The sequence below is a fragment of the Coturnix japonica genome, chromosome 5, assembly GCF_001577835.2.
Source record: "Coturnix japonica isolate 7356 chromosome 5, Coturnix japonica 2.1, whole genome shotgun sequence".
Taxonomy (NCBI): domain Eukaryota; kingdom Metazoa; phylum Chordata; class Aves; order Galliformes; family Phasianidae; genus Coturnix; species Coturnix japonica.
The window spans coordinates 34,396,754-34,409,890 of record NC_029520.1 but is presented as its reverse complement, the minus strand read 5'-3'; the positions used below and the strand labels follow the sequence as shown (position 1 = coordinate 34,409,890).

At 52.8% G+C, this 13,137-nt stretch overlaps 3 protein-coding genes across 4 annotated transcripts in view; 2 read left to right on the top strand and 1 right to left on the bottom strand.

Moving 5' to 3' along the window:
- The window catches only part of LTBP2 (latent transforming growth factor beta binding protein 2), a 56,103-nt gene extending 50,753 nt beyond the window's left edge, over window positions 1-5,350 (top strand). The window contains 7 exon segments of the mRNA XM_015865158.2: window positions 32-112; window positions 284-412; window positions 598-738; window positions 898-1,065; window positions 1,570-1,845; window positions 2,063-2,212; window positions 4,463-5,350. Coding sequence (XP_015720644.2) covers window positions 32-112; window positions 284-412; window positions 598-738; window positions 898-1,065; window positions 1,570-1,845; window positions 2,063-2,212; window positions 4,463-4,629 — 1,112 coding nt within the window. The 3' untranslated portion in view covers window positions 4,630-5,350.
- Window positions 5,351-5,814: 464 nt separating this feature from the next.
- On the bottom strand, window positions 5,815-7,971 carry NPC2 (NPC intracellular cholesterol transporter 2). Its single transcript, XM_015865165.1, has 4 exons — window positions 7,829-7,971; window positions 7,649-7,756; window positions 7,187-7,359; window positions 5,815-6,627 (listed from the first exon to the last, which is right to left on the bottom strand). The coding sequence occupies exons 1-4, from the start codon at window positions 7,905-7,907 to the stop codon at window positions 6,541-6,543; spliced, it is 447 nt and encodes a 148-aa protein (XP_015720651.1). The 5' UTR covers window positions 7,908-7,971; the 3' UTR covers window positions 5,815-6,540.
- Window positions 7,972-11,102: 3,131 nt separating this feature from the next.
- ISCA2 (iron-sulfur cluster assembly 2) lies at window positions 11,103-12,767 on the top strand. 2 transcript variants are annotated; one of them, XM_015865163.1, is made up of 4 exons: window positions 11,103-11,221; window positions 11,332-11,494; window positions 11,640-11,755; window positions 11,917-12,767. In XM_015865163.1, the coding sequence occupies exons 1-4, from the start codon at window positions 11,172-11,174 to the stop codon at window positions 12,089-12,091; spliced, it is 504 nt and encodes a 167-aa protein (XP_015720649.1). In that variant the 5' UTR covers window positions 11,103-11,171; the 3' UTR covers window positions 12,092-12,767. The 2 variants fall into 2 exon arrangements, with proteins under 2 accessions (XP_015720649.1, XP_015720650.1); XM_015865164.2 differs by having other exon boundaries at window positions 11,110-11,221; window positions 11,335-11,494.
- Window positions 12,768-13,137: the final 370 nt, after the last annotated feature.

Genomic DNA, 13,137 nt, shown 5'->3' with positions numbered 1-13,137 from the left:
CTTCTCATCTTGGCATCTGCCTCCTGGTCAGTCGAGTATCAAGAGATCTGCCCTCTTGGGAAGGGTTATGTTCCTCAAGAAGATCCACTCTCAGGAAAAGTCTCCTTCACAGGTACTAGCAGGCACCATTTTCTTTAATTTCTCCCAATGGGGAAAGGGATTGTATGAAGACCTGCATGGAGACTGAGCCCCAGAAATACCTCCTCAGGGTCGTGGTGGGAATACTGACATCCTGTCAGAGAAACCTCTGAGACATGCTCTCTCCTCTCTCTGCTCCTCTCAGACATGGATGAGTGTGAGACCTTTGGCTCCGAGTTCTGCCGCAATGGGCAGTGTCTGAACACAGTGCCAGGCTACAAGTGCTTCTGCCGTACAGGCTACTACTATGATGCCGGCAAGCTCGAATGTGTAGGTAAGATAACCTCAAAGAGCAGTGGGGCCACCACTGAGTGGAGGGACAGCAGGGCCAGGGCTGGCCAAGAAGATCCCTCTGATCCTCCAGGGGATGGGAGACAGCAGGCAGTGTTTGGGCAGGGAATGGGCCCTGCTGCCCCTGCCTGCCAGCCTGAGTCACTGTTCCATCCTGCATATGGGCAGATCAGGATGAGTGCCAGAATGAGGTGTACTGCATCAATGGCGAGTGCCTGAACACAGTTGGCTCCTACCACTGCTTCTGCAGCCTCCCACTTGTGTTGGATGCCACTGGCAACCGCTGTGTGAACCTCTCCGGCAGAGCAGGTAAGCTCTGGCACACCTTGGGCCATCCCACCTGCAGCAGAATCACCACACAGGATGCAGGAGGGGCTGGGGCTGGAGTGCATGGTCATCACTGCCAGGACAGTGGGTGGCTTTATTCTGAATGATTTCCACATCATCCTTTGCTCATGTCACCTGCAGATGCCCTGGAGGAGTATGAGATCCACCTGGATGTCTGCTGGCAAACTGTCTCTGACTACATCTGCCAAGACCTGCTGCACGGCGAGCAGACCACCTACACCGAGTGCTGCTGCCGCCTTGGTGAAGCCTGGGGCCAGAACTGTGCCCTCTGTCCACACAGGTCCTCTGGTGAGCAGGGTGTTGAGGGGAGCACCTCTCAGTGGAGCTGTGCTATGCTGTGCCTTGCTGTGCTGTGGTTGCAGCCAGGACTGCACTTGCCACCCTTGCTGCTGAAGCCAACTCAAATGAGCTACCCTGCCTCTCCAGGGCTGGGCAGCACCATGGGGCAGAATGTACCTTCCAGATGGTTTGAAGTGGTCTGAGGTGGTGGAGGGAAGAGTTGCTCCATCCTTCAGACTGCTTTCCTCAGGTCTTGCGAGCAGCAGGTCTGCTCAGACTAGGAGAGGAGAGGCACCCAGCCTGAGATGAGAGCATGCTGGGGATTTGGGTTCTCATTGCTCAAAGACTTGCTGTCCCCAGAAGGGAGTTGCTCTCCTCCAAAATGGGGTTCCACCAGCAAAATATGGAGCTGCATCTTGGTCCTGCTGAGTCTTTGCTGACCCCGTGTGGGTGCACCCTCTAGCAGCCATAGCAGCCCTGCTGAGTTCTGACACTACTTTTCTCTCACCGCAGCTGATTTTGCTTTCCTCTGTAATGGGGCTAGTGAAGACAGTGACAGAGGGGCTGAGGTCCGAGAAAGACCTAGGTATGAGTATGGACCAGGCTTGGAAGATCCCCACTATGGCCTTCCCAGCCCAGACATGGGCCCCTACTACAACTACCTGGAATCAGAGTATGGAAACCCTGACGTGGCTTTCCCTCGGAGAGAACCGAGCAGTGAGTTTCGTGGCAGCCCTTTCCACCATGGCCCAGGGCGGCCCCCACCCCGCTACCTGCCCAGCCAACCTGGTGAGTACTGAGAGACACAAAGAGGTGCTTTCTCACCCAGCCCATGTCCACCCCAGCTGGGGTGCTCCAGGCTTGCAGCAGACTCTCTCCCTGGCTATGCTGCTGGATGCTCTCAGTTTTCCCAGCCCCACCAGCACCATCTCACCACATGCCAGATATTCTCTCTGTGGTCAGACAAGCGGTCTTCCCACTCTGACGCACCCTTGCCACCCCCCAGGTCTTTATGAGGGCTTTGAGGGGCTGCAGGCTGAGGAGTGTGGCATCCTCAATGGCTGTGAGAACGGACGTTGTGTGCGTGTCCCAGAGGGCTACACCTGTGACTGCTTCGATGGCTACCAGCTGGACATGACCCTCATGGCCTGTGTGGGTAAGTGGCTCTTGGTCCCACTGTAGACACGGTGGCCCACACTTCTCTTATCTGCTGCCGCTCTCTGGTGGTGCTGCCTGGGATGGTTGTCATAGGCTTCCCTGCTCTCCTGGGTGCTTTGTGGCCTTGGAGCTGAGAACGTTGTAAGGACACCTGGGGGCATCAGAGAACAGCTGGTCACTGCCTTCCTTGTGTAGCACTCCTGTGCATAGATGGATTTGTGTTTCTGTTTTCTTTCCTCTTAACTCACCTTGACTTTCCACCCTGTCCTATAAGCCAAGGTCTCTAAAGCTCCTCACATCATCAGCTCTACCTCTATCACTCTATATGTCCATTCTATCAAAAGTGCAACTCCCCTGGCCAGTCCCAGGCACCCAACAGAAAAGATGAAGATGCTCTTTCCTTAGGCAGGGCACTCATTCTACCCCCCAGCATCCCTTCTGCATGACACGATCGTGCAGCTTCTTCACACAAAGCCTGTGGCCTCTCCTTCCCCAGAGCTGCTGGGCAGAACAGCTGCCTGTCCTCTTGCTCCCCCTTCTGTGTTTGTGCACAGTTTGCTTTTCTTCAGCTGCCATACTTTGCACTTGTCTTCAGTGAATTTGACTTCTCTGCAAGATCAGAGTACTCACAGCTTGGCATCACATAGATCTTATGAGCACAAAGAGTCTTCCTTTGTCCACACAGATGACAGCATTGACTGGAGCAGGGGTCAGGATAGACCCAACAGGCAGCATTTTGAATAGCTTTCATTTTAACAACCACGTATTGCTAATTATCTTTTGGGTGCAGCTTAGTGACCCATTGTGCAATTGCTGCAGTTTCATCTAGCCCATATTTCCTCAGTCCACTTGAGTGTGTCATGTGAGAGCGTGTTGAAATCCTTATCCTGGCCAGAAGTTATACCCACTGTTCCCCCCTTATCACACAGATTGCTTATCAGGTCAGTAAGGGGAACCAGATAGCTTGACATAATCAGGTCTGAACAGATCTGCTCTGGCTATTCAACAGCCCCTATATCCTTCTGGGGGAGGAGGGCAGTGAACTAATCATCCAGAAACCTGCTTTGTTTAAGTGGATGGGAGTGAGCAATCTGTAATTCCAGATCCCCCTTCTCCATCTTTGGGGACACTTACTGCATTCCTCCACCTCAGATGGAACTCTGACTCCTCAGTGCTGGAGTACCAAGTATTTGCAGATGATCTGCAGCAGCTTTACTTAGCTAATCATCAAGCCTCTACACTGAGATGTGGAGCTCCCAGAGCTCCTGCCTCTCCTTTAAACACTTGAAACATCCATACTGAATCTGGTCAGAAAGGGTGTATTTATGATGACTGGAACAAAGCCTGCATCAGCTACACCAGCCAGCTTGGCATTGTCTGGCTTTTGTTTCCTCCTCTGATAAGGCCCAGACTTACATTCCCCACTGTTTCCTGTTAATGTATTTATGGAGCCTTTTCTTGTTGCTCTTTCTGTATTTGCCCAACCAACGCTTGTTTCACACTGCCCAGGGAGCCCCAGGCTTTGGTGTGCACTGCTAACACTGCTCTGCTGATGCTCACCCTGGGTGTCCCTGATGAGGCTGGAGTCTGTGGTCGAGGGGCTCAGACTCAGCCCTGTGGACAAAGGGACGAGGCCCCACTGCTGCTTCTCTGCAGGTTGGGGTGGTTCAGAGCTGATGCATTTAGCAGAGCTGCAGCACAGGGCTGCCTGCAGGGCTCCCACATGAGCACTTTGGCATAGTTTGCAGGTTAATAAAACAAGCCCTTGTTTGCATAGCATGAGGTTCCTTTGTGTTCTGGTCTTGGAGGTGATAATCAGCCTCTCAGGGCCACCATCATCTGCCTCCTGACCTTGTCAGACTGGGAAAGGACTGGAGGTGGCCTTTCTCCCAGATCTTTGGCTATCATGACTTGTCAGTGAGAAGCTGCTGTGCTCCCCTGGGGTGTCACCAGCCGCAGAGCATGGGCAGGGACTGTTCTGGGGCTTCAGTCTGAGGCCAGGGTGCCAAGCATTGGGGATGCTGTACTTAGGGGATTCTGCAGATGTGCTGAATGCAGCATCAAGGCAAAGGAGTCAAGTGCAACCCAGTGTGACAGAGGCTGGGGGGTCACGGTGGACAGTCTGGATGTGCTGGGGGACATAAGGGAGCTTGAGGAGCCTGGACTTGGGAGGGCTCACCTGGGGCACAGGGACATGCTGGGACTGTTCGCTGTGCCACCATCTCACCCCCTCTTTTCCTCATTGCAGACATCAATGAGTGTGAGGATGTGGATGTCCCAGTGCCACTGTGCCAGGGTGGCACCTGCGAGAACACAGAAGGCTCCTTCCGCTGCCGCTGCTTACCAGGCTATGTGGCACTGGCCCAGCCCCACCACTGTGTGCCCCAGACAGCCCAGAGCCCAGCAGCAGCATAGCTCTAGAGGAGCGGCAGTGGGGTTACTCCCCTCTGGTGACACGCTTCTCCGGGACCTGGTGGTGTGGACAAGGGTCCCCGGGGCTGTGGCTGCTTCTAAGCCCTTTGTCCCTTCACCTCCAAAGCGCACAACTCCCCCGCCACCTTTTCCTAGCTGTGACTGCCAGGGCTGAGCTCCCAGCCTCTGTACTCCCATCCTCACTTCCAGCCCCTGCTTCTGCCACAGCAGAGCCCTCCCCAGCCCGGCCCCCAGCACCTGCTGCAATGCCACATACTATGGGGGCTCACAGGACACTTTCTCCTACTGTGCAGCCCCAGCCTCTCCCTGCACCCTGCAGAGAGGCTGGGTTCACCTCCCCACGGCGAGCATCACTGCTGCACTGACCTAGTGGCGGGCCTCACCGCACCACGCAGCCTGCCCCAGGACACAGCCCTGGAGGAGCAACCCTGGCTCCCTAAAGCTGCTGCCCAACCTTAAGGTGTGGTGGAGAGGATGGGGGTCCCACAGCCGGCTCACCCTGCAGCCATCCCAGGCGCATCCCTACCCCTGTGCTGCGCCTTTGTGCCCCGCGCTGGCTGGGGGGAGTGGGCAGGGTTCCAGCTTAGTTTCTGTAAAGTTGATGACTTTTTTTTAACTGAGTCTGCTGGAAACTTCTCTCATGTTGTTAAATAAAACATTTATTTTGGGCCCTGTGGCTCATGACACTGGGGCTGGGTCAGAATTGTGCTTGTCTTCCCTCTGCCAAGGGATACCACTAGCCTCCCCGCTCCTGGGACAGAGGAAAGCCGTGCCAAGCCAAACACCCACTTACCTGCCCCAACTGGAGCCAACTCCAGCCCCTGGGGGCTGCACAGCACATGTGGCTGCTCACACCCTGCTTCCTTCACACACCCCTTGCTTGCAGTTCAAGAATCCTTGTGGCTGCCAGGAGCCCTTGAGCAGGGCCAGGAGCTGCTTCTCCTACCCCAGAGCTCCTGCTAGGAAAGCTTTTGCCCCACACTGCAGCAAGTAAAGATGTGTTCTGCACAGCCATCTCCTTAAGGAGCCTTTGCACTGCTCCAGGGCGGTGCGGGACCATCAGATCTGACACAGAGGCTGATTCAATACAGCTGGACCAGAACCAGCCAGAAGATGCCCAGACACTCCGCTTGTCCTCCAGCCATCTACTCCCAGAAGACAACAAGCTGGTTTTGTCTAGCCTTTATTAAAAGGAAAGTTATAAAAGGAGGTTCAGGAGCTCTCAGCAGCTCCGAGTTAGTTGATAGTGCAAACCATTGGTTAGAGAAAGAAACATCCCTGCAGAAACACTGAATGCCATTTGGCGTTGCATCCACAAAAAGGAATTTTCCCAGCCATAGTCCTGCAGGCTCCAGCAGGGGCCCAGGACAGACTCCACTGCCAGCTCAGGAAAGCTTCCTCTCCTCTTCTTCAGATGTAAGGGTGGAAAATGCAGTTCCTAGGAGCATCCCGGTCACAGCAGAGCAGAAAAAGCACAGGAGGGTGGATGGAGCCAGCATTCTACAAGAGGCACTGAAGGGTTATCGGGTAGCAGCTCAGACACTAGCCAGGTTCACTGCAGAGAAATCTCTTTGTGAGGACAGACAGCTCTATTTCAAACAACTAAAGTGCCTCCACAGAGCACATGGAAGACAAATATCCTAACACTCAGTCTCTCTTGCTGACAGCAGCAGACACTGCTTCCCCATGAGCTGTTGTGGGAACATGCCAGAGGGATTGTGCAGAGGGGCGAGAGCCCTCTGCCCACAGCTGGCCTTGCAGGAACAAAGTACTGGCTGCCCAGAGGCTGCAGAGTTCTGAAGGAAGCAGTAAGAAATACTTATATAAAAGATTTTGGCTTGTGTTATTTTCTCTGTTTCTTTCCTCCCCTTGCCCAACTCATGGCAGGGCTCCTCAGCTGGTGATCTGCACTGGTATCTTCCAGCAAAACAACATCTGATCCTGGTCGTCCACCAACTCCCACTTCACTATCAGCTTAATCTGAAAGAGAACAGTGAAGTAAGAATAGTTAGGAGAGACCAAAGCAAAGACATCTGTTGTTTGTGAAGCAGAGGGGTCCTGGTGGCCCTGTGGGAAGGAGCTGAGCCACCTGTGATGACTCCTGCAATACTGTGTGGCTGGAGGGCGCTGCTGTGTAACATGAAGACTTTCACGTGCTACACTGAGAACCCCCATCCGACAGTGCAGAGGAAACAACCTGCACTCCCCAGCTGAACAGCACCTGGAGCCAACCACCCCAGATCTGATTGCTTGGCTGGGAGCAGAGCCTTGGCAGGGGGGCTGCAAGTGGGCACAGCACACAAGGAACACACACTGGGATAGTTGAAGCAGCTGGAGTCAGGCTGCTTCCTCTGCCAGGTTTGTCCCAAAACAGGAACTGGGGACAGAATCCTGCTCACAGCAAAAGTGAGAAGCAGCTGAAGATCCTTCGGACCTCTTCCCCATACCACGAGATGAAGCATTCTTTACAGATGGGCTCTGGGCCTGCCCCAGGAAGGAGGGCAGTTGCAAGACACAGGTGGGGTTCCTGCTTACTTACACTGGGGTACTCGCTCTTCACAGGGAGCTTGTTCAGGTAGCTGTACGAGTGGCCCTTCTGGATGGGGCACTGGATCCCAGACTTGCATCCATCAGGCTCAGGTATGGGGAAGGGTATGTCCACATGCAGCATCTCGCCATACACCTTTGCCTTACTGCCTTGGCTCTCGATCTCTGCAGGACATGGGGAAGCGTGAGTGCAGCACCAGAGCAGGGAGAACACTTCCACTTTGTGTCCCCCCCGGACAGACCTGGAGGACAGCCTGCCCGAAGGCTGCAGAGAGCACACTAAGCAGTTCTGCACCTCAGCTATTCCTTCCCACTCCTTAGCCCCCTCCAGCCACCCTGCCCACTTATTCCCAGACACAAAGGCACAGATGTGACACTGTCACCCCCATTGCCCACCTCATCCCTCCTCACAGGACCCCACCAGCGCCCCAGGCCCCACGGAGCCGATGCTTACTGCTGGAGAACGTGACGTTGATGCTGTACGAGGTCCCTTTGACGAGCTGGCAGGGTTGAGTGGGACAGGGGCTGACGTTCACCTCTTGAATGCTTCCGTCTTTGGAACCTAGAAGGACGAGTGAGGGGTTAGCGGTGCCAGGACCCCGGACCGGACCCCCGCACCTGGTGGGACACTCACCGCAGTCCACGAAGCGGAGCGGCTCGGCCAGGGCGGCAGCGACGAGCGCCAGCAGCAGCACGAGAGCGGACAGCACCATGGCGGCAGTGCGCTGAGCTGCGCGGCGGAGGCGGTGGTGGCGGCGGCGGCGTCACATGAGAGCGGCGGGGCCGCCCCGTCCCGCCCCGTCCCGGCGGTCAGCTGAGCGCCGCTCCGCCCGCGGGGCCGGGCCGGGGGCTGCGGCTGTGCTGACAGCTGTGCTGACAGCTGGGTGCGCGCTTCCCCGAGGCAGCGTGCAGCCGCTAGCAGACCTTGTCCTCAAGGCCGTGCCCCTTGTGGCAGCTGGGTCACGCTGAAGCCACCATTTCGCTGAGAAAGGGAACACATACTTTCATCCCTGCAAGGCCGGTGCTTGCGTTCTGCGCTTACACATCCCGCCAACTCAATTACCCGAGGAATAAATCCGAAGTTCCGCTCGATGAGCAGCTACACCGAACGAATGGCAATTCCTGGAACAGCGCTGTGCAGCTCGGTAAACACACAGACCTTCGGGCACTGCCGTGGCAATGAATACAGAAATGCTATTATAGAGAGAATCCACATGCAGGGACTAATCAATTTCTCCTGCTCTCTCAGCCAGAACATGCTCCTTTAGCTATAGATCATCAGCATTCGCAATGAATGCACCACGGGACGCTCACATTCAACAGCCATGGCAGGGGTTTCATGTCATCAGTTTCTGAATCACTCAAACGAGCTCAGTTTTCTGCTGAGACAGGGATAAAATACCTTAAACGCACACGCTATAGAGGCAAGCAGAATACTTAGAGAACCCAGCTTGAAGGCAGACCTCGTCAGTTCAGTGAGCTTAAAGAGAGCTTAAGGAACTCCCCAAACTTAGAGGGAGCAGACCAGAATGAGGAGGGGGAAACAAAGCACAGTCAGATTACACCAAGTTATTAAGAACCACAAGACCAACAAAACCACAGCATAGGAAGGGAAAAAAAACATAGACTGTCATTCTGGTTGAGACAAAAACACCCCCTGGCTACACAGCTGGCAGAAAGAAGAAACCATCACTGATAATAGAGAAGTTCTAAGAAACAGCTGCTCTCCTTCTTTACATGGCTTGGCTACTCCGAACATTTGCCCCCAGAACAAGAATCACTCATCAGAGCAATGGATTATTAATTAGACTAAATTAACTCTGATTGAGGCCAACTCTCTCTCTCATTTTCTCAATCTACAGTAACAGAGCAGCATCCAGAATTTGCTTGAAGATATCTGTTCCCTTTCAGACATCTAATGCTGGTAAGACTGAGGGCATGTAAAAAGTACAAGTGTTTTTTTATGGCTGCACCAAATACCTCAAAGGAATTTGCAGTGAATATAAATGCAACATGAGGCCATGCAATGCCAGCATTCAGCACAATAAATCCTGCAAGAGAAAGAAAAGCCAGTGCAATGTGAGAAGTAGAACCATCGTTCCCCCTTCTTCTCCCAGGAGCTCTTGATTCATTCCTCCAAACGCAGAGGTGCACTAATAACTCAAAAAACAACCCCCCCCCCCCCCCCCAGATGTGTTTAAAAGCATCATGTGCCTCATCTGAGGATCCAGCTGTTTGCAGACAACTGGATGAACACCAGCTCCTCTGGGCCCCGGCTTGTGATGCTTTCCTAGTTAACATCATCAGAGTTAATCCAAGAGTGAGAAAAACTCAACAGCTCAAACCAGTCTTTATTTACATGTGCAGGGTGGTATACATAAGCAAAAGCATGTGGTTGCATTTCTTTAATGCGCTGCCCCCACAGCCTGGCAGCCACATTCACCGTGGGAGTGAGCCTTTTAGGATTTATACACATAATACTTAACTACATGTTTACTACTGCAGGCACTCCACCATGTGCTTGATTTCTATGTCTATGCCAAAGAAAATACTTCTGCTTCCTGCAGTTGTTAAATCTCTGTATGGAGCTGCCTACTCCACGCCTAATGGACAATTACTTTGTCTAGCAGATCTCGTCTTGGATTTAAGCACTTCCTTTGCTTCCACTGTGCTGCAAAGAGGTCAAGCTGTTCTAGGCACTGCCTTGTTCTGATTGAGATGTGTGAGAAAGCTAATAGTCACCAAGTCCCAAGCTGTGCTGACTTAAAATCATCCCTTCCTGCTGGGATGACTGGTTTTCCTCTGTCATGCCACTGTACGACTCTCCACAAACCTGACTGGGGAACAGGATTGCAGCCTGGAATTCCTCCAGCAGAAGCACATGAGGAAATGATAAGCAACCCTTTAACTGTAGGCACATCTTTGAGCAACAGGCCGGACCGCTGTCACATGTCAAAGGATCAGGTTTAAGAGAGAGAAATGAGGCAGAGCAGCTCAGCTTCAGGCTGGCAGTCAAGTTCAGGACTCAGTCAGCTGAGTGAAGATTCATCCTCCGCAAAGCGGCTGATACAAGTTTTTCAAGAGGAAAAGCAAAACGCACGTAACCTTTCATTAGGCACCGTGAGCTCCCTGCTTTGACTGTGAGGAGTTAATTGAAGAGATATTAAACACCTACACACGCTGAAACGCGAGGCAGCAGATAGGAGCAGAGGGGGCCTGGGAGGTGGCAAGTGCTGGTGCTAACGCAGGCTCTGTGATGAAACCATGGAGACTGCACGTGAGAGCCGTGCCTCAGACACCCACTGCAGGGATGAGGGCTGCACAGCTGCCCTGTCCTGCTGGATCCTGCTCTCAGAGACACGAGGAGCAGGAGGGCACTGCATGGAACTGCAGCACACGCATTATGGTGAGCACGTGTACGCCTGCGTTTGCAGTACCAGGGCCACAAATCCTGACCCACAGCAAAACCGGCCTCTGCAGGGAGCAGCAGAGATTGAGATTGCTATTTGATAAAGAAAGTTAAACAGCAAAGTCAGTATCGGGACAAACCCTAAGGGATCCTTCAGCCCAGGCCCCGTGTTTGTTCTCCTGTTTGCGTATCTCCCCCTGCAGTGACACCCTGATCCCTGTCAGGGTCTCGGGTACAACTCAGCACAAATAACCCTCCCAGCTAAACCCATCGCAAACACACCGCGTTATTTACAAAGTTATTATTCTTCCACCAGCTTTGCTGCCTTCAAAAGCAAACACTCTCAAGGACAAATACAAGTTTTACGCTTGCAGCCACAGCCCGTTCCCAAACTTAGGACCGGGCTGACCCAGCCCCGTCAGCACGTTCCCTATACACGGCCACTGCTCCCCAGCCCAGCTCGGGACGGCCCGCCCGGCACTTCCGCCTCGGTAGGTGTCATGGCGGCTGCCGCCGGAAATGGCGGAAGGGACGGGGCGGGGCCTCTGAGGCAGGAGCGGGAGGCAAGATGGCGGCGCTGAGGCGCTGTGTGTGGTTGGCGTGGGCCAGTCGGGTCAGGTACCGACTCGACAGCGCCTCGCTCTGTGACACTGGGTGGCGGGTACGGGCTGGGTGCTCGGCGTGGCCCCGCTGAGGCTCGCCCTTTCTTCTCCTCCTTCTCCTTGAAGCAGTTGGTGTTACGCTCCGTCGCGCCGAGGACAAGCGCCGCTCGGTCCCCCAGCCTGCGCTCTGGGCCGCTCGCTGCGATGGGCGTCGTCCTCCTCCCAGCCGGGCCCGACGGAGAGCGATTGTAGTGAGGGACAGGTCTACCTCAGCGAGAGCTGCGTCAAGGTACGGCACCGAGAACGGTTACCGGAGCGTCCGGCCTGCCCTGAGGGCACATAGAGGTGTTGCAGCGTTTGCCTGTTTGTTCAACGTGGTTTGAGCCTTTCTTTGTTGCTTTTTGTTTTGTTTTTTAATCTCTTCTGTTTTGTAGAGGCTGCTGGAGATTGCAGAAGGATCAGAGTTTCTCAGGCTGCAGGTGGAAGGAGGTGGTTGCTCTGGGTTCCAGTACAAGTTTTCTTTGGACACAGTTATCAATCCCGATGACAGGCAAGGACAAAGGGGCTGTTCTTTGTAAAGGGGGCAAGGTGGGTGTGTGTGGTACAATGCCTTGGAAGGACAAAGACTGTGAGATGAGGAAGGTGCTCAGGCTGCACTTCTTTGTTGCATCTGCAGCACAACTAATGTTTAAATATGCTGCTTTTCTGCAGGGTGTTTGAACAAGGTGGTGCCCGTGTAGTTGTGGATGTGGACAGCCTGGCCTTTGTGAAAGGTTCCATGGTAGACTTCAGCCAGGAGCTGATTCGCAGCTCATTCCAGGTGGTGAGCAATCCCCAGGCAGAGAAGGGATGCTCCTGTGGGACTTCTTTCTCTGTCAAATTCTGACTGGACTTCTTGTGGATGGATGCAGTCTGCAGATGGTTCCTGGCAGCCTCCAGAGGGTTTTCTTTGATCTTTTCTCAGCCAATCCTTCTCATCTTTCTAACCCTGTAATACAGCAGATACAGATGACACCAGCTGTATGTGTCTGAACTGAGCCTGTTTCCAAGACATTTTGGTCTTCCTCTCAGAAATATGAAGTAACCATAATCACACAAACAGAGGCATCTTCAGTACTGTGTGAACCACCTGCTCAGTGGTTCAGACTCACCTGCCTTCTTCAGAATACGGAACCACTTGTCTCTACAAGAAATGGCTGTATATATATACACATGTTTATTGAGAGTTCTCACTAAAAAATATATGTATTTGAGGTTGTTTGGTATTACTCATGCATTTCTGGTGGGTAGAATCTGGGTTCATTCCAGCTAGGGCTGTTTACCCATGTTTTTTTCAGCTGAGCTGGATTTATACCTGCCACTGTTGCTGGCTGTTCAACATTCAGTGGTTTTGCTCAGAGTCCCTGGGATGAAAGGTTTGACATGTTCAAAGTAAATGAAGCTCAAAAACTGAGATAGCAAGAGTTAATACCTATTTGATTTATTTTTTTTATTTTTTGGGGGCGGGGAAGTGGTGTGTGTGTGTGTATGTATATAAATAAAATACATAGCCTTCCATCCCCGGTGCTGTTTTAGGTTGTTCCTAAATGTGACTTTGCTTTTTATTTCATACAGTCTTTAAGGTTTCATAGTGAATCCACTGTCTTCTCTTCCTAACAGGAAAGGAAGTTTAGTTGACAAAGGCAGACAGGTTCTGGAGTATTGCATGAGTGTCCTCAAGTCATTTTGACTTAAATGAGAATAATTTGCTTCACCATTTATCCTGTCTACCTTGTCTGCCTGGTGTTATGAAAGAATTAAATAACTCCTTTCCTTTCCAAAACTTCAAAGAAAATGGGGAAAATAGAGGTTTCCAGAATAACATCGTTTTGATTAGTTTTCTGTATCTTTTTATCTGCCACTAGATGTCTTTTAAATCACAGTGATTCATGT